We start from the raw sequence: 26,753 nt of genomic DNA, 5'->3' as shown, positions 1-26,753 counted from the left end.
GGGGGGGTTGAGTATCTGCTCCATGTACGGCGTATCTACGCATAGCCACGGTATCAATTCAGCATATTTGCCGCCACTTTACGCTCAAACACCTGCTTGCACAGTCCGTGAGCCTTTGCTGTGGGTAGTGCCATTGCTGCCCGTGCCCGCTATCCCTAGAATGTTCAACAGAGTGCCTTGTCGTTGCCGATCCTCCTGTTGATCTCTTTTCAACAGCCCTGGTGGCACTATCCGCGGCCGTCATGCCATGTCAATCAGCCTAGCCATGTCTCAAGCTGATCTGATCTCAGTGCCAGGGTGCAGGAGGAGTCGGTCGCTCACACCGCCACTTGTATAGACACGATCAGCAACAAGGCCAGGGTATTCACTCCGATCAGGGTATCGATTCGTGCGATTGTCGCATTTGATAAGATCACTCGTCTGCCAGTTTCCACTCACACACCCCCTACACGCCGTTTAGCAGCCCTGTGGCGGATATTAAACTCAAGTCTCTGAGGTCTAGACCACCGGGATCTGCGAGGTCTGTTCATACTTTCTGGTGCAAACATTTCCGGAGGCGCGGGAGCGAGGTCAAGGTTCCCGTGTGTACGAGGTGAATAAGTTGGCATGGTCTTGTTCCCTCCACTCTGACAACGTTCTTCGCACTTCGCGCGACGTTTGACGACCGAACCATGGCTGAAATTTGGCTTTCTCCTGTTGGATACTTTGCCCTAGTGCCAGCCCCTGAGTCCGTTCATTGGTCAGCCACCTGATAGCCTCTACAAAATGGCAACCAATGCCCGCGTGTCTTTCACTCCTCCTCCCATACGGGCGAATATCCCTTTCGGGCATTAGAGGGATCTGGACCTCGCCGATCGGTATACCTCCATGACCCCAGACCACTTACCTGGGAGCTAGGCAGCCCATGTGCTTGTTTTGCGCCAACTAGCCACATTTCCGCTTTGCTCTCGGCGTTTTATGACCTCAGAGTACTCGGTCCTGACGCGCGCGTCCTCGTTTGTTGTCTCCCGCGCCACGTTTTGCCCGACTCCGAGAAGTGCAGGAACTCTATATCGAATATCATTCCAGAAGATGTCGGCAGTTGGGAACATAGGCTAGTGTGTATAGACAGACGTTGCAAGGAGAATAGGACAATGAGCAGTCAAGTTCCAGGCCACTTGGCACGGCTCGAGCTGGAGCGTAGGGATTGTGACATCTTTGGCTGCCCACGGCATCCACAAACGCACGGACCTACAGTATAATCCCTGAAACCCCGCTTTCTCTCACGAGTCGCGTATGCAGGGAGGGGAAGAAAACGAGACACTCGTGAAGAGCAGCCCTATTCGGCATCGCGTGGATGACGATTAATATGGCACCGGCAAGTTCTGCTTGTCATGCATGGAGATGAGCACTCACTGGACTTGGTAGAACACGCCCCCCCTCCCGGCGGATGCGGTATCTGATCGTGGCAAATTGCGAGATTACTGTCTTTGTCTTGCCTAGGTTGCTCTCTAAAGGAAAAACATACTGCCATTGTGTAATTGCGTCATATCCCGCGATTGTTGTAACCTGGAGGTGGCTGGTTGGACTACACCTGCGGAGCTCAGCTGCCCAGGGGAGGAGCATTGGTGGAGATCGTCTGAAACTCTGTCCTGCTGTCAGGCGTGGACCACCAAGTTTTGATGGCTATTGGTAGACTGACTGGGTGAACATGGCAAAGATGAGGGATTTGCTCACGAGCTCCTCTTTTCACTGGGTTTCGTCTCCCTGCTCCAGGTCCATGGTTCTTCACATGCCGAGTCCTTGCAATCAGTCCTGAACGAATGAATTGGACGACTTACCAGCAAGTCAAATACGAGATGAAGTGTGTATCAGCTTGGTTGCAACTTACTCACTAGATAAATCCCAGACCCTTTTTCAACTGCGTGTGCCAATGTATGGGGTGGGAACCACGAAGTTTTTAGGGGAAGAGGCCAATTTGATCCATTCACCCTGCCCTCCCAAACGACAGGCGTTGTCCAAGTTGCCACCAAACGTCAATAGCGAGCCAACAGGCAAACTTACCCTGTTCGGCGACGCTGCCTGGAGGAGGCCTCGATGGCATCAGGGTTTCCCCAACCCCGGGTGACACCAGGGTTTCTGGCGTTTTTGCTTTCGACATGAGTCAGCCCAATGTTTCAGCCCCATTGCTTGCAGTCTTGCAGTTCGCATTTCCGATAAGTATGTCTCCTTCCGTGTTCGGACTATCACCTGTCATTTCCCTTTCCGATAGCAGAATACTCAATGGCTGCCTTGATCCCGCTTGTTCGACTGTTCCAAAACCATCTTGTACGAGGTAGGGGTTTACCTACCACCATGAAGGTTCGTCTTGTGGCTGGCCGTGCCGAAGTGGCGGCGCGAAAGGCAGGGAAAAGAGTGCTTGGTGCTGTAGATTCGGCCGAACAGGTCATGAAAGAAACATTGCGATTCCTGCACCGTCGTATCGGTGGGCCCCAAGGACGTTCAGGGGGTGCTCGCATGCCAGTAGTTTGTTGGCCTTATCTGCATCTCGGTGTAATGGTTGTCAGGAGTCATTGGCTGCTCAACCCTGGAGTTACAGGAGCCCAGAGGAATCCGCTTGCAGGGATGCAAACCATTGTCGGGGTCCTGTTCCAACCTCCAGCTAAAATGCGCTATGCGTGTCACCAACTCCTTCCTGTGCTGTTGCCACTACGTCTCGGACCGTAAGTCGAGCTTGCCAGCACTTGCTTGCTGAGGTGGCTGCAAAACTTTCGAGTCTCGTAGATTCCTCAGGGGACACATCGGGAGCGAGCGACTGAGCATCCCCGTGAAAGGCGTCAAGACCCGCTTCGAGGATTGCATTCTCTTGAATACAGGCGCCACAAACGGCAATGGACGAGTTATTGTTGCGACTGTCTCGGAGAAACTTTATTGACGGTAGTCTGTTCACATGTGTTGTCACCAGAAAAGGTCGATATGTCCGTACACATCGTCTGCCGGTGTGAAGATCGAGAGGTAATGACGGCGGCATCAGATCCATGTACTTAAGGGTTCAGCAAGCCGTTCAAGGTTTCTTGTGAAGCCGAAGCAGAGCTGCTTGATACCGCGCTACAACCACCATAGAATAGCCTCGAATGCTGAGACTTCATCTTGCTCCATGTGTGAGTATGCTAGAACATTCTTCTGCCGTCATTACTTTGTGTCGAATGGTTACGACGTCCTTCAGTGTGAGATATCGCAACGGTTCAACAAAAAGTTCTTGCAAAATTCGAGGCGATGATCTCGTGGCAAACAGTGTCAGGGCAACGTTCTCGTGCATTTCGATGGGTAGAAAGACGATGTGAGCCGATAAGATCCTTATACAATCGATAAATAGTTGAAGTAGGATATACTGCACAGATAAGGACAAATCGGCAAACCATATGCCTCTTAAGCTGTTGCCGCTTTCAAAACTGTGTATTACTCGATTAAGCAAGACATACTTTGACAATATGATATGCATGGAATTTGACAGGAGATGTTGGTTAAGACCGCAGGATGCTTGGGGTTTGGAATGGTTTAATATTCATAACCTCCTTAATATAGTTTTGCTAGACGCGTCAATCCATCTAGTTATACCGAACTCTTCTGGACGGTGACTTTGTTTCTTTTCATGTCCTGGTTCAGAAAATTGCGGAGATTCGACCATGCCGTTTCGCATTCAGGATATAGGAAGGAATGAGAGCGAACGGGTTAGAGGTGAATGTGGGTGGTCATGTCTCTAAGTTCAAACGTGGAAGAGGATGAGACAGGCACAGTGTGCAACTATCTGTGGAAAGAGAGCATCTGGAGGTCAAGCTGAATGCATAGTTTTGGGCTGTCGAGCGAGGAAGTGGGAAGGCAATAGTGAGTGTGTCTGCGTGGGGGACATGCCCATTTAGCGGTAGCTGCTTGATAGAGTGCATGTCAGGCTGTTCGGCAGCCTTCCTGAGTCATGATGAGATATGACAAAGGTTCTATGTTGGTATTGTAGTTGGGTTGGATTGGGGAGCAGAGAGTGAGAGTTGTTTACGATGTTGTTCGTTCGGTGTGGGAAACAACTCTCGGCAAACCTTCTCTATGGAGGTGCTGTGAATGATTGAGGTCTGACAAATTCAAATGACACACACCACCGAAATAGGGACTGGCGGTTCCCAGAATTTCTCCGACACCTCAGCTTCATGAAATATTCGGGGCGCCGTACGCTTCTTCTCCTTACAGCGGTATTTCTTTGTTTCCCAAGGGTGTCTCTTAGGGACCCAACAGGATGCTACTCGACATTCAGCTGCAGTTTTTCTGTATATCAGCAGGACTGGGGAATATTCAAAGAGGTTTGTCTGCTCACAAAATAAAATCCAAAGTTGGAAGCAGGAGAGAATACTCTAGTAAAGATTACCAAAAACGTTGTAAGATCTTATATTTTCTGTTGTCTCGCATCAATGAAGAGTGACTTCCCACTTGCGAGCAGCTTGCCCTGCCCGTCCTCGATCCTCGCCTTGATCCATGTTTTCCGCCCTTGTCGCTCGATCGGCCATGCGCGACACAGTATCACCCCTGGCGTGTCAATCGGCGCCTTGTAATCGACTGTCATAGTAGCTGTCGACGGTGCCATGGTCTGTGACACCATTGACGCCACAGTTCCAGTCATCTGATCCAGCAACAAGGCATTGAAACCCCCGTGTGCACGACCCGTCTTGCCATCGATCCCAGGCCCAAGGGACAAGAGACAACAGTATTCCCAGGGAATGATAGAGTCTGGCTCTGCCGTGCGTCGCTTAAAGTTGATTTGCGCGCGGATACCGTCGGCGGTGTAGAGAGTCTGTCGGAACATACTGTTGGAGAGATCTTTGTTAAAGGGGGGATCATTCCGATAAGGGTGCTGATAGGGTATATCGACTTCGAAGATGTCAGACTGTAAAAGCTTCTTGCACCAAGGAATATCAAAGTCTGCGTGAAGCTTGGACACCATGGTTGTTGAATCAGCTTTTGAGGTCTTAATGTCGTTGGCCGGAATGATTTGAGCAATTGACCGGGAAAATGAGAGGAACCAAACCGCTAGCTCCCGATATTTCTATACGCAATATTCTAAAGCTGGGGTGGGTATGACTGAAAGAGTGGCAAGCGACACGGCGTTCTTCCAACAAAACACGATAAGAAATACAAGGCAATGGTGTTGAGACAATATTCCAAAAGGTGGTAGACATCAACCCACCTTGTACCTGATGAGCCTCGGTACATCCACATTTAGCAAGCTCGGCGATACCGGCCCGGCTCACCTTGGCAAGTTTGGCGCAATTGCCTCCCCACGTCCGCCGACACAAATGCGGGGTGGGTGGATAAGTTCGCCTCTTCAGTTTCATTCGCGCCTTTACCCTAGCCTGCCAGACTGCCACGCCTGTCTAGGTAAGCAAGGCTCTCGAGTCGAGATTGTAGGGCGATCTCTCTGGTACCATCTTTTTCTAGACACACATGCTACTCCATACACGATTCATCGAGCTGAGAGCGCACATCGATCGCGTCCAAGGTTGAAGGCTGAAAATGGGATCAACAGGGCATCATTAGTTGCAGTTGCCAAGGAAAGAATCGGAGTTTCAACTCCCATCATAAAGGAATTACGGGGAACCAAGCTAACGACACAAGTCTTGATGCTGGACAGTCTGGCCACCGACGCATCGTCATCATCCACCGAACGATGACATTGCGGCGACGGCGACCTCTTAAGAGCCATCGCTAACTTTATCAATTCCACAGTTGCTGATACTACCTTGCGTAGGGACCCCGAAACCTCCCAGTCCTGCGTCTTCAACGCCAGTCATCTCCCAACTTACCGTCTCACGAGCTTGATACGTGGTCCTGTGTCTCGGAACCACCATTCTCGGGTTAGCTAGTCAACCGTCATCGCACAGAATTCACATCACGTGGTGGCAATAGACTCCGGTATCTGCGAGGACAAGGACAGATACAGGAATATTTGTTTCCAGATCTGCCACAGACGACGTTGATCTCTGTCATCGAGGCTATTAGTTCATGACACGCTCTCGGGAACCCGTACCTGATGAGGATTCCGCTCTCAATGGCCTTCGCCTCCAACGAGCAGCAGTCTGGCCTGGAGCCACCCAAATTTAAGACCAAAACGCATGTCTGGAATATGCCATTCTCACAATCAGTATCGACTGGAGTTATGTGATATGAATTCATTCGGTAGTTTCACAGTCGAGAACGCTCGCTTCGTAGGCGAGCTGAGAAGAAATAACAAGTAGTCAGCCAGCCACTGAGAGCCCCAATTCAATGATTAGAACCTGAATAGAGATGATTTTGCCGATGCCCAAAGTATAAATCGGGCTAGACTCACACTTTCCTGATTCGGTGCTAGATGTCCTTTTCTCCACCTCAATGAGGCTAATAGCGGGCTAGACACCTGCCTATTGCGGCCGCGGCTTTGGCTGATCTCGGTATCTAGCAAGCGTTCTAGATCGCCAGTCTCTTCCTGCGCTGTATCTAGTTGCGCCCCGAACGGCTAAACGGGTTTAAGAAGCTTCGATATTCTAGGTAGGACTTCTGATTCTATACGAGATGCAAGGGGACACCTCGGTGGCCAGACCTAGCCACCGTACTCGAATTTTTCGATATATAAGTCCCTGGAAACAAGCTTCTCTGGCTAACGGCAGCATTTCTTAACCCGTGATACTAATCTTCTCCTACCGCATTGCATTCCACGAAACGCCAACCTGGAATATTTAACTCGGGTCACAAACCCAGCCTGCACCACGAGCAGGTGCGAAATATGAAGCTACTTTCCTTTCTCTCCTTGCTCGGCATCGCCGCTCTCGCCGAAGCTGGAGCCTGCAACAGTGGGATCAATGCAATTGCCGTCCCTCTGCTGAAGGGATACCCCCCCGCGCAGTCCTTCTGTAGCGCAAAATACCCTCAGCCAGTCGTATCCGTCACATTCAAGGATAAACGGGGATACATTCGAACATCTTCCACAACGACAACGACAAGACACTCCTCCTCGACAACCACGACGACAACAAGAACCCCATCAACGACGCCCACCACTTCAAGAAGTGCTACGACGACTCAGGACGCCAAGGCATCGCAATGGTCTGTCTTGGTGTCCGAGGCTGGAGCAGCTTTGTCGACCTTCTGCTCCTGCATCGAAACTCCCAGCACCAAGACTGTGAGTCGACGGTCAAAGTGATAGATGCGCTGTTGCTAACAAATGCTTATAGGTTACTCCCATGACGACAACAACCACCACTACCACCACCACCACGACAACGACCACGACAAGCACGATCCCGACAACGACGACTTCAACGCTTACCTGCGTCCCACAGGGGGGCGTCTGCAACGGAAGCAATGAATGTTGTCAGACTCCAATGCAGTTCTGCTTCGGGGCATCCATTGGTGCTGTATACACGTGCAACACTCCGGAACCCACGTCATTGAAAAAGAAAGATGTACCTATTACAAGCATGATTCGAGGGAGAAAATATGGTTGAGCTGGGGGACTCACACGGCGATGGCTGGCGCATTTGCTTCAACCGTCTAGTGTCATGAGTGATCTTATAGTAAAGATGTCGTAGGACGTTACCACCACCTCGAGATATGAACCTCTTTGCTGCTTCCTTTTGCGCGAGCCAGTTTGCTCCCCACCTTTTGTCTTCAGCAGCTTCCGAAATCTGAACCTTTGGAGGTAAATTATGTAACTGATGCAATATGGGGAGAAGTAGGCAAACAGTTATGTAAGTATTATGCGTTGTCATACCGGGTCTGTTTCCCCTTTTTCCTGGGGCGGTGTGCCCTCTCCTTGTACGTATTCCAGACGACGGTAACTGACAAATCAAAATGAAAAAAAAAAGGAGACGCCTCAGACATACAGGGATGTGCCCAATTTGTCCAATCGGTTCGTCGATACCGCGGATCTACAGGCTGCCTCTTTCACAAGGAGCGAAGCGACCTCGGTAAGTGAGCATCGGGTATCATAGACCAAAATACTGAAGCATTGTGACATGCGAAACTGGGGCTCTGGCAACTCTAGTACTGCGCAAAAGGACCAGGTCTCATAAGTGAATGCGATATCACTGGACCTTTATTCCCCGATTCCTCCTTCCTGCCGGCAAGACAAGTACTGGTCTGCGAAAGGCACCTGGGCCAACCTCCAAACACTTTCAATCTACACCACCAAGATTGCAGACGATCAAGACAGTCCTTCGCCACCAGTTCTAAGGCAGTAGTTCACACAAATAGATACGAGAAAGGCTTCAACGAGCTGCTGTCAGGACCTATGTGCCATCCTTATTGATACTCGGTATCAGATCGGCCGGGCCCGGCTGAAAGCATTGCTTGAATCCTCTCCAAGTTATAGAGGCACGAATAGGCATTGAGGACCCATCATGGCAACCTCGGTGAGGGATCCACAGTTGCTGTGGGCCGTTTGACCGGATCTGGGGAGTGGATATGGACATGGAGGATATCGATCCCCCGCTCTGTACGCAGATGGTGCATTTCGCTTCACATGCCATATGGCCAGGTATTCGCTCGCTGACTCGGATCCATGTTCAACAGGGATTGTCCGGCCACTACTACTCGTAAGCCCAAGGTCCGAGGCAAGATAGTACCTAACACATGAAGTCATGTTATTGCTTCGACCTAGCCTTTGGCTTTTATATAGGAATACCGTGGCCCCTGCGCTTCTCGTACCGCAGGGTTCTTTGCTAGCTTATCCCCTTCCCTAAAGCCATCGCAAACAATCGCGATCCTCAGCAACACGACGACGCATGCCACAGAGGGCAGACCGGGGAAAGGGTTCGAGCAGGACCGACAATGGAACTGGAGGAACTTCTGGATCTGTTTCGCCCTTGCGAGCTCAGGCATGGCGGCGTTTGGATATCCATCCTCGATCATCGGCGTCACCCTCGCACAGCCATCGTTCCTCTTCTATATGAAGCTCATCGACCCCGCGACGGGAGAGAAGGCCCACAACGCCGACTCTCTGATCGGGGCCATGTCTGGTGTCTTTCAGGTTTGGGAGAATCCCGCAATATGGCTTCCTGGCCAGGCCAGTCCGTACATGAGCCTTGACTGACTAATTCATGACCAATAGGCCGGAGCCTGTATAGGTGTCATGATGACGAGCGAAATCATGGACAGGTGGGGACGAAAGGCAGCAGCAGCATTCTGTGTGGTCACGAGCCTCATTGGCGGTGCGGGTCTGACTGGTTCGGTCAACACGACCATGTTCATTATATTCCGCTTGATTGCTGGAGGAGGAGCATGGGGGTTCCTTACACTCAGTGCGTTGTCCATAACAAATGCCTGGGCTGGCAGCTTGCGGCGGCGATGCTGACTTTTGCTCAAGTTCCGGTCTACGTGGCCGAGTTGGCACCGCCAAAATTGCGAGGCTTCTTTGTCGGCCTGATCGGGGTGTTCATCAACGTCGGCTACTCCATCGCCACTTACATGGGTCTGGCTTTCTACTATGTTGAAAACAACCCGGGCGCGCAATGGCGAGGGCCCCTCGGTCTTGCGCTGATTTTCCCGGCCATCCATATGCTAGTCGTCTTGTGGGCGCCAGAGTCGCCACGGTACCTGTTGATGAAAGGCCAGGTCGAAGACGCCAAGCGGATCGTCATGGACATCCACAAAGTGCCCAACGACCCGGATCAAGAATACGCCCGTGGTGAGTTTTACCAGATGCAGAAACAGGCAGAGTTCGACCGGAGTCTCGCGCCGACGTACCGGGCCATGTTCTTCAAAAAATCGTACCGCCAGCGGAATCTGTTGGCCTGTGGTTTCGCTTTCCTGGGGCAGTCCACTGCGGTCCTGGTCATCAACAATTATGGTCCTACGCTGTACGGTGCTCTTGGATACGGCACCGTGGATCAGTTGAAGCTCCAGTGCGGATGGATCACCATTGGCAACTTTGCCAACCTTTTCGGTAAGGGCATTGGCGAAGATACTTACGAAGAAACAAGATCAGGACTAACATTGTCCTACAGGTGCTGTGATTATAGACAGGGTGGGTCGACGCCTTCTCATGCTTGGAGGTATCTTCGGCTGCTGTCTTTGCCTGATCATCGAAGCCGCCATCGTTGCCAACTTCGCCAGCCCGGTGCCCACGACGCCGAACCTTTCCGCGCTGCGGGCCGGTGTTGCCATGTTGTACCTCTTCCTCCTGTGCTACGGCTGCGGCGTCGATGTCGGTGGCGTCGTCTTCTACAGCGAAGTCTTCCCAAACCATATTCGGGCAAGGGGTGTGGCGATGGCCATTTGTGTGACTTCTCTGGCCGATCTCATCTACCTCCAAGTGGCCGCCACGGCATTCGCGAACATTGGCTGGAAGTTCTTCCTCGTCTTCATCATCATTTCCGGCCTCGGCGGCATCGTAGCTTTCTTTGTAATACCAGAGACGAAGGGATTGCCACTCGAGGAGATCTCCGCCATCTTTGGAGATACCGACGAGGTTGTCGTCTACTCGGAGGATATCCACGTCGACCATCAAACGCATGATCTCGTCGTGGACGTCCATACTGGCAAAACGGTTGGGGACCCTGGGGGTGAACCCATCCGGAAGGTAGCAACAGAAGCACCAGGGGATCAAGGAGACAACAAAATGGAGGCAGCTCATGTCGAAGGTTCTGAGTTGATAACTTCATCGACAGAAAAAGACACCTGAGTGAAACGCCTAGACTTCCCCAGGTCCACCATGTGTATTTACCTCTAGACTCTATACCGATATATTTATCCCTGGACGGACGTGACCTCACAAAGGTCCAGTCTCCGCTCTCCGTTCTGGACAATAGCAGCTCTGGCTTTGACTGTTGATCAGGTTATGCTTTTTTTTTTTTTGTTTGCCCGACGCAGCGAGCGTGCCTCTTGTCCCTGTATACGAAAACGGGCGGGTTGTACACGAGGTCTTGGGCCAGCCCTGCACGGAGGTGTCCAAGCCGGAGGAACGGCCGAGCTGGAGGGAAGCATTATGAAGCTTTACGTTTTCTGGTGAACAAGATTGCACAGTGCCCATTCGCGTAACTGGTAGTCCCCGAGGCTAGTCAAACCATTTGCCGATCATAGTCGACATGTTGGTACTAGTGTGTGGAGCGTGCCGAGGTCCATCCGAGGCCTGCTCCATTCAGAGCATCGAGCATATTACACTCTGAAAGTAGGACGGGTTGATTAGAATATGTATTAGAGCTCACCGAGCCCCGTCATGCCACTCTGTACATCTGTCCTCGCAGCAAACTTCCGCGGACCGTCGCTGCCCTATATCAGCACCCAACAGCGGGTGGCTACGGCTGTCGACCTATGTCTACCTTCAAGATGAATATTAACAATCAGGGTTTCATTCAACACGAAAGTATCAAAGTGCAGATTGTGTTGAGACTAACATGTGTATTCTACCACTTCCCCAACTCACATAATCAAACAGAAACCTCACCATCTAGTGACGATTTCAGGTGCCTGACGCGGCTACACACATGCCACACATGTTGTTGAATCTCCTCACTCCGCACGAACACACCACGCCATGGTGAGCCTCGGCAGGGGTGGGTTTGCGCGGAGAAGTGCGGGCATCGGTTGCGACCAACATCACTCTCGCTATCGTTTTCATAAAAATGTATGGAAATCCTCGATCATTGATGTGGTATCAAAAACAATCAACCTGATCGTTGCGACCGAGATAGTCTTTTCCACCATGGCCACCCAACTCGACTTCGATGTGTTGATTATTGGCGCTGGATTGAGTGGAATCTATTCCCTGCATCGTATGCGCCAGCTGGGATTGAAAGCCAGAGTACTCGAGGCTGGCACAGGCGAAGGAGGGACATGGTATTGGTTGGTGCCACCGGATGTTGTTGAGTAGCCAGGGATCGTGGACGAGGTTGACGCTGTCTGCAGGAATCGATACCCCGGCGCCCGCTTTGATTCTGAGAGTTATTCTTACAACTACTCCTTCTCACAGGAGTTGCTGGACGAATGGAGCTGGACGGAGCATTTTGCCCCTCAGCCCGAGACGTTGCGATATATTCAATTCGTCACCGATAAGTTCGACCTGCGACGAGATATGCAGTTCAACACCGAAGTCCAATCGGCACATTACCACGACGACAGTCGATCGTGGGAACTGACCGACGACAAGGGTAACCGATATACCTCGAGGTTCCTGATCACTGCGATGGGTATTTTGAATAAACCAACCCTTCCCAACATTCCAGGTCTCGATGACTTCAAGGGACAAGCCTTCCATACCGCCCGCTGGCCACGGGAACCTGTCAGTCTCCAAGGCAAACGGGTGGGAATAATCGGCACCGGGGCCACGGGAATACAAATCATCCAGGAGATTGTGAAGACCGTGGGTCATTTGACGGTGTTCCAGCGAACCGCGAACTGGTCGGCTCCACTCCGCAACGCAAAAATCACGCCAGAAGAGATGGACGAAATCCGTAAGCACTATCCCGAGATATTTAAGAAGTGCAAGGAATCAGCCACCTGCTTTGTGCATCCAGCAGAGCCACGGAAGTTAGCCGACGTGTCCGAGGCGGAAAGGCTGGCACATTGGGAAGACATATACTCGCGCCCGGGGTTTGCTAAATGGGTCAGCAACTTTCCGGATGTCGCATATGATCGGCAGGCAAATGCTGCCTGTAGCGAATTCTTCGCCAATAAAATTCGAGAAAGGGTCAAAGATCCCGTCACGGCAGAAAAGCTCATTCCAAAGGACCACGGCTGGGGAACGCGACGGATCCCAATGGAGACCCATTATTTCGAGGCATACAACCAAGACAATGTTCGATTAGTCGACATCAAAGAGGACCCGATCGAACGGGTGACAGAGAAGGGTGTCAAGACTCGCAGTGAAGAATTTGAACTGGATATTCTGATTTACGCCACTGGTTTTGATGCTGTGACAGGGTGTTTCACTGCCGTCGACTTTCAGGGCGTTGGCGATCAGAAACTGAACGACGTCTGGAGCGAGGGCCCCCGTACACAGCTAGGTCTTTTCGTGCACGGATTTCCTAACATGATGATGGTCATGGGGCCTCACCAGATGTTTGGTAATATACCCCGAAGTATCGAATTCGCGGTTGACTGGATTGCCGACTGCATAAGCTATTGCCGAGACAACAACATTACACGGATTGAAGCGACTGAGAAGGGAGTGGCAGAGTGGACTGACCATGTCTACAAATGTTCCGAGGGCCTGTTGACAAACGAGGTTGACTCTTGGATGACAGGGATCAATAAGAACCTTGCTCACAAGCAGAAGAGGACCATTGCACGCTACATGGGACCTGCTCCGGGGTATAGGAAGAGGTGTGATGAGGTTGCTGCAAGGAAATATTCAGATTTGGCCTTGGCTTGATAGTATGGTCCGTTGGCCACTGTTATGGCAATGCACAAGTTTACCTTTGTGGTCTGATGAGAGCGAGCGGTGTTTTGAGCTTGTCGGAAGGGCTTGCATCGTCTCTTTGGCTGTTGTAACAGCACCGCATGCTCTAGCCATGTTGAATATAAAGAGACTGTATTTTTCAGATAGGCCATGGTTAGACCTCGAGGCGACGCCTCGACCTCTATGTGGTTCTGAGAATTTGCTTTAAGTCGTGAAATCTTCTGTGAAAAGAGACTTTCGGCCAAGTGCGGCGTGAGATTAGCATGGTAATTAGAAGTTGATGGAGAATAGAATCGGGCTGCGGCGGTGCAGGAAAGGACAGAGTTGGGTTGAGGAGCTAGAATCTGCCCACTTACATGTAGGTGAGTCTGGGCGTTAGTAGTTTAGGTGCTTTTAGGTGCTGGGAACCAGCCCTGAAGGTACTTATTAGGGTCCTTTCTAAGTGACAGGCGTGACAGATGAGCCCCGTCTAGACACCTCGGTTGGCGCCCCCAAGGCTTTTCGCTAAGTAATCAAATGGGGGAACCGACACCTGCCTAGTAAGTTAGGGTTATAGGTAAAGCACTCACCCTCTGTCAATGTCTAGTTGCCGCCACCGTCCGCCTTCACTCTTCGCATTCATGTCATCCTTCGGAATAACCATTATCAAAGACGCACCCTTGAAAATGTTCCCCATCCCCACTGGACAACTCTCATACAAAAATCACTCAAGGGAGAATACACTCCACTCCTTGGAGATATTACACCCTCGGCAGTCGTTTGTCTCTGCTGCGGAGTTGTAACTATCTCCGACTCATCTCATAAGCATGAGGACGGAGCTGGTCCAGAAAACGTGGCTCATATGACTCCAAAACTGTCGTTGACTTTGGCTATATCGTGGTTTGGCTGATAGAGTTCTCGATTCGACTGAATATCCCGAAATTTTTTTGTCAGGATGGCCCAGGAATATCAGCTATATATAAACGGCAAACAATGCCGGGGTGGCCGCCCAAGCGAAGACACGATCAATCCGTACACCAATAAACCTTGGGCAAAGGTGGCACAGGCATCCGTCGAAGATGTACAGGCTGCAATTCGAGCGGCTGGGGTGGCCTTTGAAAGCTGGTCCAAAGTTCCTGGTGTCCAGAGAGCCAAACTGCTGAACAAGCTGGCCGATCTGATCGAGGAAGAAGCTGAGTCGCTGTCCATAATCGAGTCGTCCGACAATGGCAAGATTCGACGCGAGACAAAGAGCCAGATGTTCTTTTCCGCCAGAAACTATCGGTTCTTTGCTGGGATGGCCGACAAGTTGACTGGCGAGGTGAAGCCGATGGACAATCCGCATGTCTTCGACTATACCATGCGCGAGCCTTATGGTGTTTGTGCTTTGATCACGCCGTGGAACAGTCCCATTGCTATCCTCACCAACAAGCTGGCTCCGTGTCTCGCAGCAGGAAACACGTGCGTGGTTAAGCCCTCGGAGTATACATCAGTGAGCACGTTATACTTCGCCAAACTTGTCGAGAAGGCAGGATTCCCGCCTGGTGTGTTCAATGTCGTGACGGGAAAAGCAGAAGTCGGCAGGGCTCTAGTGACCAACCCAGCCATCGGTCGCATCAGTTTCACTGGCAGTGTCGATATCGGCCGCATAGTCGCTCAGCAGGGGGCGCAAAATATTGTTCCGGTAACGCTCGAGCTTGGAGGAAAGTCAGCAAACATCATATTGGATGATGCTGAGCTGGACCGGGCGATCCCAGGCAGTGTCGCAGGTATCTTTGCTGCGTCGGGCCAGACATGCATCGCGGGCTCACGGCTACTGGTCCATCGGTCCGTCTACGATACCGTCGTCCAAGGGATTCTGGAGCGGATCAAATCAATCAGATTCGGCGATCCGCAAGACATGACCACAGACATTGGACCTGCTGCGCACGCCGCACAATGGGAAGCTATACACCAACACATCGAAAAGGCCGAGAAAGCCGGCGCGAAATTACTGGTGGGCGGGAGAGAGGCGAGCAAAAAGATCGGAGGACTCTTTGTCGCGCCGACGGTCTTTGGCGACGTCGATCCGAACAGCGACCTCGCGCAAAAGGAAATCTTTGGGCCCGTACTCGCAGTGATCCCCTTTGATTCGGACGAGCAGGCCGTCAAGATCGCCAATGGCACCATCTTCGGCCTCGCTGCCGGAATCTGGACCATGAACATCCGACGCGCCCATAAACTGGCCAGCCAGCTCAAAGCGGGTCAAATCTGGGTCAATACATACCGGGCGGGTGCCGCCATGGCTCCTTTTGGCGGGTACGGACAAAGCGGATATGGCAAGGAGCGCGGTACGGAGGCATTGCTGGAATATACACGCATCAAGAACGTCATGGTCGACCTCAGCGACGAGGTGAGGGATCCATTCACTATCAAGGTCTAGACAACAGATGGGTTGTATGCAGGCCAACACATCAGAAATGGACCTTTCGATGTTCACCGCCTGCATCGCTCAACATCTACAAACATGCGGCCGCTGTCGAGCGAGAAGATGGGAGGAGAGAAAACAGGAGAGGCCACCAAAGACCTGGACCGAACCAGAGGAATGATTCAAGTCTCCTGCAGGATTATGGTGGATATATATATTCAGTAACGGCTTCATGTCAGCGGCTGAGACGTACAACGACCATCGCAAAAGCAGTCAGATAACAACGCTTTTTTGGTAGCGAGATAAGAGAGACAAACACCGTCCCAACCAGCAGACTTGTTCCCGCAGCGAGTACATCCATCCCCAACATGTCCCAACCAAACCCGATTGTTATCGCTATCAACTCGCAGCTGTCAAAGGTGGTGCATTGTAAGTCCTCGCCGTGGCTCTCGCTTGCTTGTTTGACTTGGTTGCTCCGATCCCAACATTCACAATACCAACGCACTCTGCTTCAAAACCGATTCCAGTCAGATGCCACACCAGGCATCTAGCTTGAGTCTCGCCCATTCCATAGCTAATTTTCAAAGTGGAATCCCATTGTTTGCCGCATTTCCGAACCGCTCGAATACTGACAATATGTTCGCATTGTATGCGATATGGTCGAGAAGCCGCCCTGGATGACCTTAACACTCAGACAGACCCATATAGCTGGATCCCGGGTAGGCGTAATCCACGGAAAGAAGTGCCATGTCCCTCTCTAGGGCTCATTCTAATTGACGTCCGCTTGTTATGTAAGACGATAATCTCTTCTCGAAGCCGTTCTGCGTTTTTCATGGCTTTCTTCATGATCTGCGGGAACATATTACCCTCGGACTGCCATCTCCTGATGTTGCCCTCTTCTTTGGCCAGCTTCCTTATTTTGACAGCCATTTTCTGGCAGATCCTGCAGTTGCCGGCGACCTTTTTAAGATTGGTGTGGTCGAGGAGGGTCGCAGGGCACCTCTCTCCGATATGATGTTGTCGTGCACATCGAAACTTCATATTCCCCCACCTAAAGTCGCCGCATTGAAAGTCAGTCCGTTCAAAGTGACACATATTGCTTGTTGCTATGTCAATATCTGAGCACTGATGGTGTAAGGCTGTCTTCGCAAGATTTCTCGAATCTGTGATCAGGGTAAATCAAACGGGATGAATTCCCTGTACGAAGATAGGTCTCTGCCTTCTGGCCGCAAAGGAAGCTCGGCTCAGATAGACAGCTGAGCACGATAGCATAGCATAGATGAATCAGGCCGGGATCACGGGAGGTCGACGACATTGAATAGTAGTCCTTGCGAAGGCTGTGACGTCTTCTCTACCTTCCAGCTCAGCATGAAAATGGTGGCGTTCACGGCTTCACGCTCCGCGGACCATTCAACACAGTGGTGGTCGTTGTGGGCTTCGAGATCATTGGGGGCGAGCTGCTGTGAACTCTGCAGGAAGAGCAAACAAGATGTGTCTTCGTCCCTTGCATGTGGGACGGAGGGATGGGAACACTGAAGAAAGTCACCCCCTCCCCGACGTCTCGCTAGACATTTTGACGTTGACCCAATCACGAGAAACGTCAATTGTGCATTGTCCTTAAGGTTCGCGGAACCTGTTTCCGAGCGCCTCTTGCATTGCCTTTGAGAAATGGGACCGAAAACAAGCCCTGACGATCGGACGAGACGGATAGAACAGATCGTGGGTTGAAGAATAACATTATGCCATACCGAGCGTTCCACGGCATGCTAGTGACATACATGTTGTCAGCAGCTCTGGTTGGCCCATCTCCATTGGTGTGATCGAAGGCGAAGGGCACCCAGGAGGAAGGAGACTCAGCTGTAGGGACATCGATAGGCATCCAACAAGGGTTGTCTGATGGGTGATAACTGAAGAATGAGAAGTGAGGGAATCAGTACCTCGTAATTGGTTCGATGACTTGGTCACTCGCAGCCTTGGCGCATGATGCGGCCGCAGAATCGATCCCACCAAATGACCAAGAAACTTCAGCTGATCGAGCCTGTATGCATGCAAGTCAGTTCTATGCTGACACTGCAAGGTAGTGCCCAATCGAGCGACGCAGGACAGTAGCTCCTTGTCACATTGATCAATCGTCTCAGAGCACACAACCTCCTCCACCATGGCACTCCTCCTTGCCTTGCCTGGTTGTCATCCTCCCGCCCATACGCTCGGTGCCCACGGCATGCAAGATTTTCTTGAAGAACTTGGGTCAACCTAACACGAGAAGAGGGGCTTGACGGAAGTGGACTGGCTTGCCCGATTCCTTTCGTCCCAGGGACCTGGATCTCCTCCTGGCCAGCCTGCGTGCGACAAGGATCTGCACCCACCACAAGCAAGACGAATGTCATCGCAAGATTGCTGCTGCCCATCATGTGGCAAAATGTGCGTCGAGGATAACGAAAGAGATGGCTCAGGCTACCTCGAAAGCTCGTGTGTTATCACACAGCAACCCAGCACCGTATCACAGCGCTCACAGCAAATGCACTAAGGAGTGACGGGTCAAACCTCATATTAAGAGTTCGGTCATTTCTTTACCGGCATTGGACATTGCAAACCCGTTGGTGTAAAAGTAGCAACATGTCGTCGGTGGCTTGCGGACTACGGACTGGAACTCGGGCTTCAGTGGCATAGGAGTGACAAAACCTCTCACGATTCTTCAATGCTTGCTCAACAGTGACAGCAATCACTTTGCCCTTGGATGTGGTCCCGATCTAGTGGAACAGGAAGCCGATTACTAGTCCACACTCTGACACTCTACCGAATCGCCTGGGGCTTGCTAATGTGGACTGCCACAAGCACTTGGAATTTGGGTCAGAAAAGGCCAGGCTCGCCGGGATAAACTCTGGGCGGCGCCTTCGGTGCCTGTGAGTGGATCCCAGGGCAAGGATGGTTCCACTGGTGCTCCAGTCCCTCTCGACCTGGAGTCGCAAAGTACTGTACACCAATCCCGTCGCGAATCTTGAAACAATTGAGGGCGTCAACATTCTGTTCCTGCCAGCCGAGCTGTAACATATTCCTCCTTGACTCGTTAGCTTTCTCTTGCCGAAGAAATGTCTTTGGCATCATGTCCTCCCGTCTCAAGGCGCTCGACCCTCATCCAGCAGTTGACGAGTCGGGCAGACTGTGATCTACTCAATCTCTGCCCATCTTCTGCGCTTAGTCTTCTCTGATCGCGCCAGAGACGGCCTTGGACAATGCTATAAATTCTGCTGGAAGCAGGCAGTGATGGGTATTAGTCTCCTTATAATCCAGAAAGATAGCTGCCTACATAGGCTTTGCCATGCTGAAGGTCGAAACGGACACACAGGCAGGGAGAAACGCTTTCCGAGTAAGTGGTTTGGCTAGGCAGTCTACAGGAGATCTATATCTCTGTAGGCAAGCATGAGGGCATTCGGATCAGACAGACACAACAACAAGAAGGTAAGCTCACATGCCCTGACTTGATCCGCATCAATCCCGTCAATATCTCCTGGATGATATAAGCAGCACGAAGCATTGACAATTGCAACGAAAGACTTTGCTAGGTCCTCTACTTTGCAAGGACATAAAGAAACTTCAAAGGGGTTCGATGATGGAACAGATGAGCCTTCCTGGGGTCATCAGAGCTGACTCGACCACCAGGGCAAGAACCCCTTCAGAAACATAGTTTCTAAGATCATGTCAAGACTAATGTAAAGCTACCAGGTGTTTTGACTCGGCAGCAGCCCGCTCCTCACATGGCTATTCTTTAATGAGAGGGTGCCTCATCGAGCGCATGGATAAGCGACGAGCGACTTCCAGACAGGATCATGTGTAGTTGCATGGCTTGGTGGAAACAGTTGACAGTATAAACAACAAGTTCATGATCCATGTTACCATGGCGCCATCTCCATATTTCTGAGCGAGAAAAGAAGTCAGGCCTTCCAGATGCTCGGATGCGGAGCAATTGCTTTTCCGCCGGCTGACTGACATCTGGAACCCAAGCCAGTTCGGCCGCATCGCCTGACGGTTAAATCACTCACAAATCGACTTTGCGCTTATCCAAGTGCGTGGCATGTGCGAAACGGGCACAATTGGTCCTTCGATCGCAATTTATCGGTAAGGTTCCCTCCCGTGGTAAAACAAATGTCACTGCTGTTGCGTGTCAGCAGACCCCTCAACTAGCACCTTCTGAACTCGTCACAACCTCCTTGTTTTCCACGGCTTCTCTATCACAATAAACCTGCAACCAATTGGAACCGCGGCTCACAGACTACTGGCAAATAAGGAGTTCGTCAATGGCTGGGAAGACCGAAGGTGGATGCTGGACTTGTCGGCTTCGCCGCAAGAAGTGTGACGGCGCAAAACCCAAATGTAGGAATTGCGCCTCCTTGGAAATCCCTTGCCACAGCAGCGCCAGCAAGCCAGAATGGATGGATAGAGGAAGGCAACAGAGAGACATGACGGAGAAACTCAAATTGCAGGTCAAGCGACACGCCGGTGCCCGGGGAGCGAGGCAAACAGTGCCAGAGTGTACAAATGAGATGGGAGGCCGGAACTTCATCATAGAGTCAGGAAAGGCGACTTTGCAGGACCCTTCGCGGCTAGGTCGCGAGACTCAGGCGTACACGAAACAAAGCAGTATTACTACAACCTCCGCAGCCTCAGAGGCATATGTGGCACAGTGGATGACGTCTGTCCTTGGATTTCTGGACGACTACGAGCAAGTCGACGACCAAATCCCCATGTTGGCACGCGGTCGGGACTTCGATGTCGACTTCCTAACAAAGTATTTGGACTATGTGTTTCCCCTCTTGTTCCCGTTCTACCAGCCCGGCCTTCATGAAACAGGCCGTAGTTGGGTGCTGGCACTTTTGAGGCGCAACAAAGTCGCCTTCCATTCCGCGATGAGCTTGAGTATCTACTTCTTCATATTCACGTTGATTGATACATATCCAGAGCAACATGGTGCCTGCAAAATTCAGCTCTGGAAAGAAGTAGGGAGGCAAACGGACAGGTGCTTTGAAATGATCCAGCACGACATACGTGACCTGAGCCATCGTGGCCCACAAGTGATACTCATTGACAAGGCGCGGGTGATGGAGAGCATTATTCAGTTCCTGATCTTCGAGGTGGCACTGAGTAGGTCCGCGAACTGGAATCTACATCTTACACCAGCTCTCGCACTGTTTGAGGAGATCTGGGAGAGCACCGCCACAACGGCGTCTGAATCCGGATTGCTTGCCGCTCTAGAAACAATGGCTGTACCTCTCCAGTTTGGCGTCGACCCTGATGGGTGCTACATTTGGAGTCCGGAACAGGCTGGATTCCGGTTCTTCACTGGCCTCTTGGTCTTCATCGACATTATTGCCAGTACAGCCCTAGAACAGCCGCCTCGGTTGCTCGACTGGCATCCACTTCTTCTTGACGTTCAAGACAATGGCGAGACGGATTTTGGCAAGGTTCCAATACGACTGTCGAATCTGATGGGCTGTCAGAACTGGGTACTGCTTGCAGTCAGTCAGATAACTGTTCTAAATGTCTGGAAACAGAATATGAAAAAGGTTGCAAGGCTGTCGATGATAGAGCTTGTTGATCGGGCGAGCCAGATATCTCGTTCTTTGAATGATGGGATTTCAAGCCTCGACGAGCAAGCCTCAGACTGTGGGAAAGCCAATTCTCTCAACTTTCGATCTTACTTGAAACCTGGTCTTTCTGCGTCGGGAAGGACATCTACGACCACTACACGCATCTGGGCGTACGCTGCCCACCTGTATCTAGCAGTCGTTGTTTCTGGCTGGCAGCCATCCACCACAGAGATCCGCGTCGGCGTGGCTGGGATTCTCGCACTACTGCAATCAATCGACTCTCCTGATCATCTTCGGACTCTTGCTTGGCCACTCTGTGTTGCAGGCTGTTTATGCGAGGGCCCGGGTCAACAAGAGCAATTTCGACAATGTTTGACAAGAGTAGACAAATTCACCTTGGTTGGTGGATTGGGCGAGGCTCGCAAAATCATGGAAAGGGTATGGGAGAGCCGAGAGACACGAGATGGACAAGAGTGGGATCTTGCAGCCTGTCTCCGAGTTCTGGGCACACCTGCATTGCTGGTGTAGGGGCTTTCGTCGCTAAATCCCATCTTGACTCTGACTTGGAAACACAACAATCCCAGACACTACCATCATATGATGGTGTTGAATTCTCAGAAAATGAATGGTGGGAGCTACATGGAAACTATTTGCCAACCCAGACACTGAGCATCTCTCTGACCGTGGTTGGTTTGATGTCTGGGAACTTGTTGTTGAGGGTTGTGCCATGTTGGAAATCAAACAATCCAGCCGTCACGTACAGTCCGAACTTGCCGAAGTATTGTTGGAAAAGCGGTTTGGGGAAGTAAGGGTATATGGCAGGGTGAGAGGGAAGCTCAGTGATTTCACCTCTTGCCAACTGCTCAACACTGTCATAGGTCACAGTGAATTTTGAGCCTGGTTGATATATGGCTTCAAGTCAGTATTTATGTGGCCACCAAAGAGTTTGCGAACCAGATAGACTGACCTCTCATCTCTTCGGCAATAGCTAGAAACTCATTCCAGGTCACCTTATCCCCATAGCAAAACAAAGATTCGTCCCAATGTTCCAGGTCGAGAGCTGCGACGACAAACTTGGCCAAATCTTTTGTGTAGGTGAAGCAAACGAGATCATTGCCTGTACCTGGTATTGCCGCAGCCTTGTTGGCCATGTCGACGACAAAGGAAACTGGCGTCATGTGGGTTTCGATATAGGGTATGCCGAAATAGTCCAAGAAGTATCCATTGTGGACTCTGGTCCATTCGAGGTCAGTCTTCTTCAACTCAGCGATGGTTGCGAGACGATGTTCGTGCTGCGGCAGCTGCAGGTCTCTGGATCATTTGTTAAAACCGGTCAGTCAATATCTCCCTCGAAAATTGGTGGTTTCAAGCTGGAAAAGACGGCATATAACTAACTTCTCAGTTGGCGCCACAGTCCCATATTCACTCGCAATGAATCGTTTTGTTGTTGAGGCTTTTGCTGCTGCCTTGACGAGGCTGATTTCAGAGGCACCCTCGACAGGACCTCTGACACTGAGGGCCGAGATGACAGTTTCGACGTTGTTGGTCTCTAGCAAGTGAGAGACTGAGTCGACGTCTTGGTAGTCCACACCAAAGACTGGGACGCTGATGTCCTGTGCCTTGGATTCCTGAGTAGGCTGGTGAGTGGTGGCCAGAGGTATAAGGTACAATTGCTTACTTTGCGTGCCAGGACAATGACTTTGTGGTTTGAGCTCGCCTTCAATGCGTCGGCGATGGTGCGGCCGACATTACCGGTGCCCCCGGCGACAGCAACTGTAACCATGTTGGTGATATGGTGAGAGGACGAAGAGAACTGGGTGTTGAATGTAAGGACAGAGACTGAGATACTTGTGTTCAAGGTTCAAGCTGAAGCTGAAGTTGAGAGATGAAGAAAGTCTGCTGATTAGTCTCACTGTCCCGGAGGACATCTAGCAGTATTTATACTTGTATAGCCTCTATCATACCCCTCCAGGTAGCAGAGCAATTTGTCAGCTGTGATGCTAGACTTCATCATTGTAACAGGGTAATTGAGGCTTTACGTCTTGAATATCAGCTCTCTTGAGTCTGGACTCAGGCATCCCACTCCCTTTCTTTGATAGTATCGCGCGGTGGTGGAGAGACCCGAGACTCTTGCGCGCGCTGTCGTAGATGATCTAGTCCAGATTGGGAACCAGCGCGCGGCTCTCCCAGAATGGATAAAGATTGTCTCCATCCAAGGGGTATTGCGAGGGAGACATTTTGGATATTATATCCTCATAGTGATCTTGAGGTCGAAGTATTTAGAACAGACGTGACTGGCTACTTGGCCATTAATTTCTTGTGCTCCATGGCTACTTCCCTTCGTGGTATAGACCGAAGATATACCACACACCAATATCTTCGTGACCGACATTGTTCTACAACCGTGTCCTTGATAATATGGACTATGGACAAGATACACTGCTGAGATTGACTATTGAGGCCTTGTGAAAACATGTTTGTGGTTTGTGACGGTGCGGTGCTGCCACCCGCTCAACTCGGCAACTCGTATTCTCGGTATTAGAAGATTCACTTCTGCCTGCGACATGCGACATGCGACTTTCGCTTGGAATTTAATTCTTGGTGCCTGGCCTCAGCCACCCAAACACCCACGAGCAGCTTTCAACCTTTGGGATCCATCAACAATATATGTCAATTGCGTCCTCCAATGCTCCATCTCCAACAGACTTCACCTTGTCCCTGACGCCCTGTTGTTGACTATCGATACTAAATGGATGAATCGCCGCCACCATATCATCCTCACGATCCCAACCTCAGCTTCCCACCAACCGCAGCCCCGGTATACGCTTCGTCGACTACCGTCAACCCACAGCCACACGCCTTACAAGACACTGCAGTCTCTTCCCGAGAACATGGGGTGCGCAGTATCAGTCCTCTGGAGGTTGAGCAGTCGGGATTCATCTCGGCCGCGCCATACTTTGAGCTTCGTCCCCCGAGTCGATCACCACCCCATGACTTTTTCATCCACACCATTGTGATTCAACCACATGATGGCGCAGGGACAATACCATTCCCTCTAAAAAATTCCCTCTTCCAGCTGCGTGAGGTCGACGAATATGACTGGACAACCTTTGTGAATCACCTGTTTCCTGCGCGTGGGGAGGCAACAACCCACCCAACCCGAACGAATGCACTGAACCATTCGGCCAGAATACAGTCCTTCTCATCCAGCAGCGTTGAGAACGTAAAGTCAAGGCCAGAAGCGCTTACGGACCTGGTTGATCGTCTGTCTCTTCCACCGAGCAAGACATCTACAGCTGGAAGTAGCCCTCTGACAGATCCTTCCACTCTGCGGAGAATCAGAATCGAGACCGTCGTGGCACAGTGGAACGCCGGGTTTTTTGGGCCTCGTGGCCTGAAAATCATCTTGATATTCCCTGAAGACTCGTCACCTACTGGGAGACCGACGCCGCAGTCATGCGGTCGAGACTCCGCTTCTTCGCTGGGAGAGGACAATTCACTCCACAAAGCCGTCGCCAGAGGGAAAGAGTCGGAGGTTCGCCGCCTTCTTGAGCAGGGCTCGGTGTACATTGACGCAAGAAACAGAAAGGGCGAAACAGCACTCTACCGTGCGGTGTCTCAAGGAGACAAGTCGATTGTGAAACTACTACTGGAAAATGACGCCGATCCTCACGCTCGGCCCCCAGAAGCAAACAGCCCTCTTCATGTGGCCGTGATATACGACCGCTCAAGTATACTCAAGATGCTACTCGAGAGGTCAACCGAGGGACTGGAAGAAGTAACTTCAGCAGGGGAAACCCCGTTATATCTCGCCGTGTCTCGCGGTCAAACAAAGAACGCCACGGCACTTCTGGAGGCGGGAGCCAATGTCCTCGCGAGGCCAATTGGGAAAGATACAATGCTCGACATTGCAGTCAATAGGCATGATTCTTCTATGATCAAATTATTACTGAAAGGCGGCGTGGACGTGAACCAGAGAAACCGAGACGGAGACACACCACTGAACCGTTTCATTGCGACAGGGAATACCAGCATGGTCAAAACTCTCCTGGAACATGGAGCTAACCCGAGAGCAAAGAACAGAAATGCAGAAACGCCGCTGTCGTTGGCCGTGAATCAAGGACATTCTTCTATTGTCTCTCTCCTCCTCGCGAGGGATGTCGTCCAAAAGGATATTGACTCTGAAAACCTCAAGGGGGAGACGCCAGTTTACACCGCCATATTAAAAGGGAGTTCCTCAATCACCGAAATGCTATTGAAAATCGGCGCCGATACCAACCGCCGACCTCCAAAAGGGGAGACGGTGCTGAACCTCGCCGTCTCCCATGGTAATAGCACACTGGTGAGCCAACTGCTTGACCGTGGGTCGGACGCCAACGCAGCCAACAAATCTGGAGATAGTCCGCTCTCTCAAGCCGTTTCGCGCGGCGACCTGTTCATGGTCAGCCTCCTCCTGAGTGCTGGCGCCGACATCAATGCCGTCAATTCCGAGGGCGACCCAATCCTCTATCGAGCAGTCTACAACGGCAACGCAACAGCCACTTCACTCCTCTTAGCTCATGGTGCTAAGGCGAACGTACAGAGTCACAATGGTGAGACGGTTCTGTACCGTGCCGTGTACAAGAACGACACTTCGATCTGTGCCTTGCTGCTCGCCTACGGTGCTGAGCCAAGAGTTGGAGCTCCCACAGGAGAGACATGTCTATATCGTGCCGTCTACGCTGGAAACAGCCAACTGGTCTCATTACTGCTGGGTCGAGGAGCAGATCCCAACGTCGCCAACGAGGCCAATCCCACTGGAGAATCGCCACTCTACCGTGCCGTCTACAGAGGCGACGTGTCTATTGCCATGATGCTACTCAGCAAAGGTGCCAATCCAACCGTCCCTAGTGTCAACAACGAGTCGCCATTGCAGTATGCCATCAGGAAGAACAACAAATCGATGATGCAGATATTGAGCAATGCCTCATTACGATACTCGGAAACGAAGATAGTGTAATGAAAATACACACACACACACACACACACACACACACACACAACGTTCCTCCTTGTCGAGTCGGCTAACTGATACCCTTGGTACCGGCCAATGTCGAGAGATGCTGACGGCAGTCCCCTGAATAGATGCCTTCCATCATAAAGAAGGGCTTGCAACAGAAGAATAGTCTGTACTCAAACCTCACCTGCTCTTGATTATTGATCATGATGATCTGCAATTAAGGTAATAGAGAAGAAGACGTGAGTATCTTCCCCACGGCCAATTAAGAGAGATTCGAAGTACCTTACAAGTGGTCAAACTAACTTAGTCTTCCTCACCCTAGTTTCACTTTTCAGTCACGACGATGAACCTTGTACAGAGGTACAGTGGTTTCTCTGCGGCCTTTATATA

The 26,753-nt window shown here is 51.3% G+C and overlaps 9 protein-coding genes across 9 annotated transcripts; 7 read left to right on the top strand and 2 right to left on the bottom strand.

Moving 5' to 3' along the window:
* Nucleotides 1-2,334: 2,334 nt before the first annotated feature.
* Nucleotides 2,335-2,914, top strand: AYO21_08046 (hypothetical protein; the record flags this gene model as incomplete). Its single annotated transcript, XM_022657996.1, has 2 exons — nucleotides 2,335-2,702; nucleotides 2,764-2,914. 2 exons carry the CDS (start codon nucleotides 2,335-2,337, stop codon nucleotides 2,912-2,914), a joined length of 519 nt encoding a protein of 172 aa, XP_022509755.1.
* Nucleotides 2,915-4,411: 1,497 nt separating this feature from the next.
* AYO21_08045 (hypothetical protein) lies at nucleotides 4,412-4,966 on the bottom strand (the record flags this gene model as incomplete). Its single annotated transcript, XM_022657995.1, has 1 exon — nucleotides 4,412-4,966. One exon carries the CDS (start codon nucleotides 4,964-4,966, stop codon nucleotides 4,412-4,414), a length of 555 nt encoding a protein of 184 aa, XP_022509754.1.
* A 1,815-nt stretch (nucleotides 4,967-6,781) lies between these two features.
* Nucleotides 6,782-7,363, top strand: AYO21_08044 (hypothetical protein; the record flags this gene model as incomplete). The annotated part of the gene is made up of 3 exons (XM_022657994.1): nucleotides 6,782-6,934; nucleotides 7,000-7,177; nucleotides 7,230-7,363. The coding sequence occupies 3 exons, from the start codon at nucleotides 6,782-6,784 to the stop codon at nucleotides 7,361-7,363; spliced, it is 465 nt and encodes a 154-aa protein (XP_022509753.1).
* A 1,512-nt stretch (nucleotides 7,364-8,875) lies between these two features.
* Nucleotides 8,876-10,678, top strand: AYO21_08043 (hypothetical protein; the record flags this gene model as incomplete). The annotated part of the gene is made up of 4 exons (XM_022657993.1): nucleotides 8,876-9,025; nucleotides 9,107-9,296; nucleotides 9,362-9,940; nucleotides 10,002-10,678. The coding sequence occupies 4 exons, from the start codon at nucleotides 8,876-8,878 to the stop codon at nucleotides 10,676-10,678; spliced, it is 1,596 nt and encodes a 531-aa protein (XP_022509752.1).
* A 1,020-nt stretch (nucleotides 10,679-11,698) lies between these two features.
* Nucleotides 11,699-13,366, top strand: AYO21_08042 (hypothetical protein; the record flags this gene model as incomplete). The annotated part of the gene is made up of 2 exons (XM_022657992.1): nucleotides 11,699-11,832; nucleotides 11,902-13,366. The coding sequence occupies 2 exons, from the start codon at nucleotides 11,699-11,701 to the stop codon at nucleotides 13,364-13,366; spliced, it is 1,599 nt and encodes a 532-aa protein (XP_022509751.1).
* A 961-nt stretch (nucleotides 13,367-14,327) lies between these two features.
* On the top strand, nucleotides 14,328-15,794 carry AYO21_08041 (hypothetical protein; the record flags this gene model as incomplete). The annotated part of the gene is made up of 1 exon (XM_022657991.1): nucleotides 14,328-15,794. The coding sequence occupies one exon, from the start codon at nucleotides 14,328-14,330 to the stop codon at nucleotides 15,792-15,794; it is 1,467 nt and encodes a 488-aa protein (XP_022509750.1).
* A 4,442-nt stretch (nucleotides 15,795-20,236) lies between these two features.
* AYO21_08040 (hypothetical protein) lies at nucleotides 20,237-21,892 on the top strand (the record flags this gene model as incomplete). The annotated part of the gene is made up of 1 exon (XM_022657990.1): nucleotides 20,237-21,892. One exon carries the CDS (start codon nucleotides 20,237-20,239, stop codon nucleotides 21,890-21,892), a length of 1,656 nt encoding a protein of 551 aa, XP_022509749.1.
* Nucleotides 21,893-22,010: 118 nt separating this feature from the next.
* Nucleotides 22,011-23,147, bottom strand: AYO21_08039 (hypothetical protein; the record flags this gene model as incomplete). The annotated part of the gene is made up of 4 exons (XM_022657989.1): nucleotides 22,011-22,276; nucleotides 22,332-22,675; nucleotides 22,760-22,992; nucleotides 23,043-23,147. The coding sequence occupies 4 exons, from the start codon at nucleotides 23,145-23,147 to the stop codon at nucleotides 22,011-22,013; spliced, it is 948 nt and encodes a 315-aa protein (XP_022509748.1).
* Nucleotides 23,148-24,113: 966 nt separating this feature from the next.
* On the top strand, nucleotides 24,114-26,363 carry AYO21_08038 (hypothetical protein; the record flags this gene model as incomplete). The annotated part of the gene is made up of 1 exon (XM_022657988.1): nucleotides 24,114-26,363. One exon carries the CDS (start codon nucleotides 24,114-24,116, stop codon nucleotides 26,361-26,363), a length of 2,250 nt encoding a protein of 749 aa, XP_022509747.1.
* Nucleotides 26,364-26,753: the final 390 nt, after the last annotated feature.

The sequence above is a fragment of the Fonsecaea monophora genome, assembly GCF_001642475.1.
Source record: "Fonsecaea monophora strain CBS 269.37 chromosome Unknown Scaff66, whole genome shotgun sequence".
Classification (NCBI taxonomy): domain Eukaryota; kingdom Fungi; phylum Ascomycota; class Eurotiomycetes; order Chaetothyriales; family Herpotrichiellaceae; genus Fonsecaea; species Fonsecaea monophora.
The sequence above is the reverse complement of the archived record's forward strand: the minus strand, read 5'-3'. Positions and strand labels throughout refer to the sequence as shown.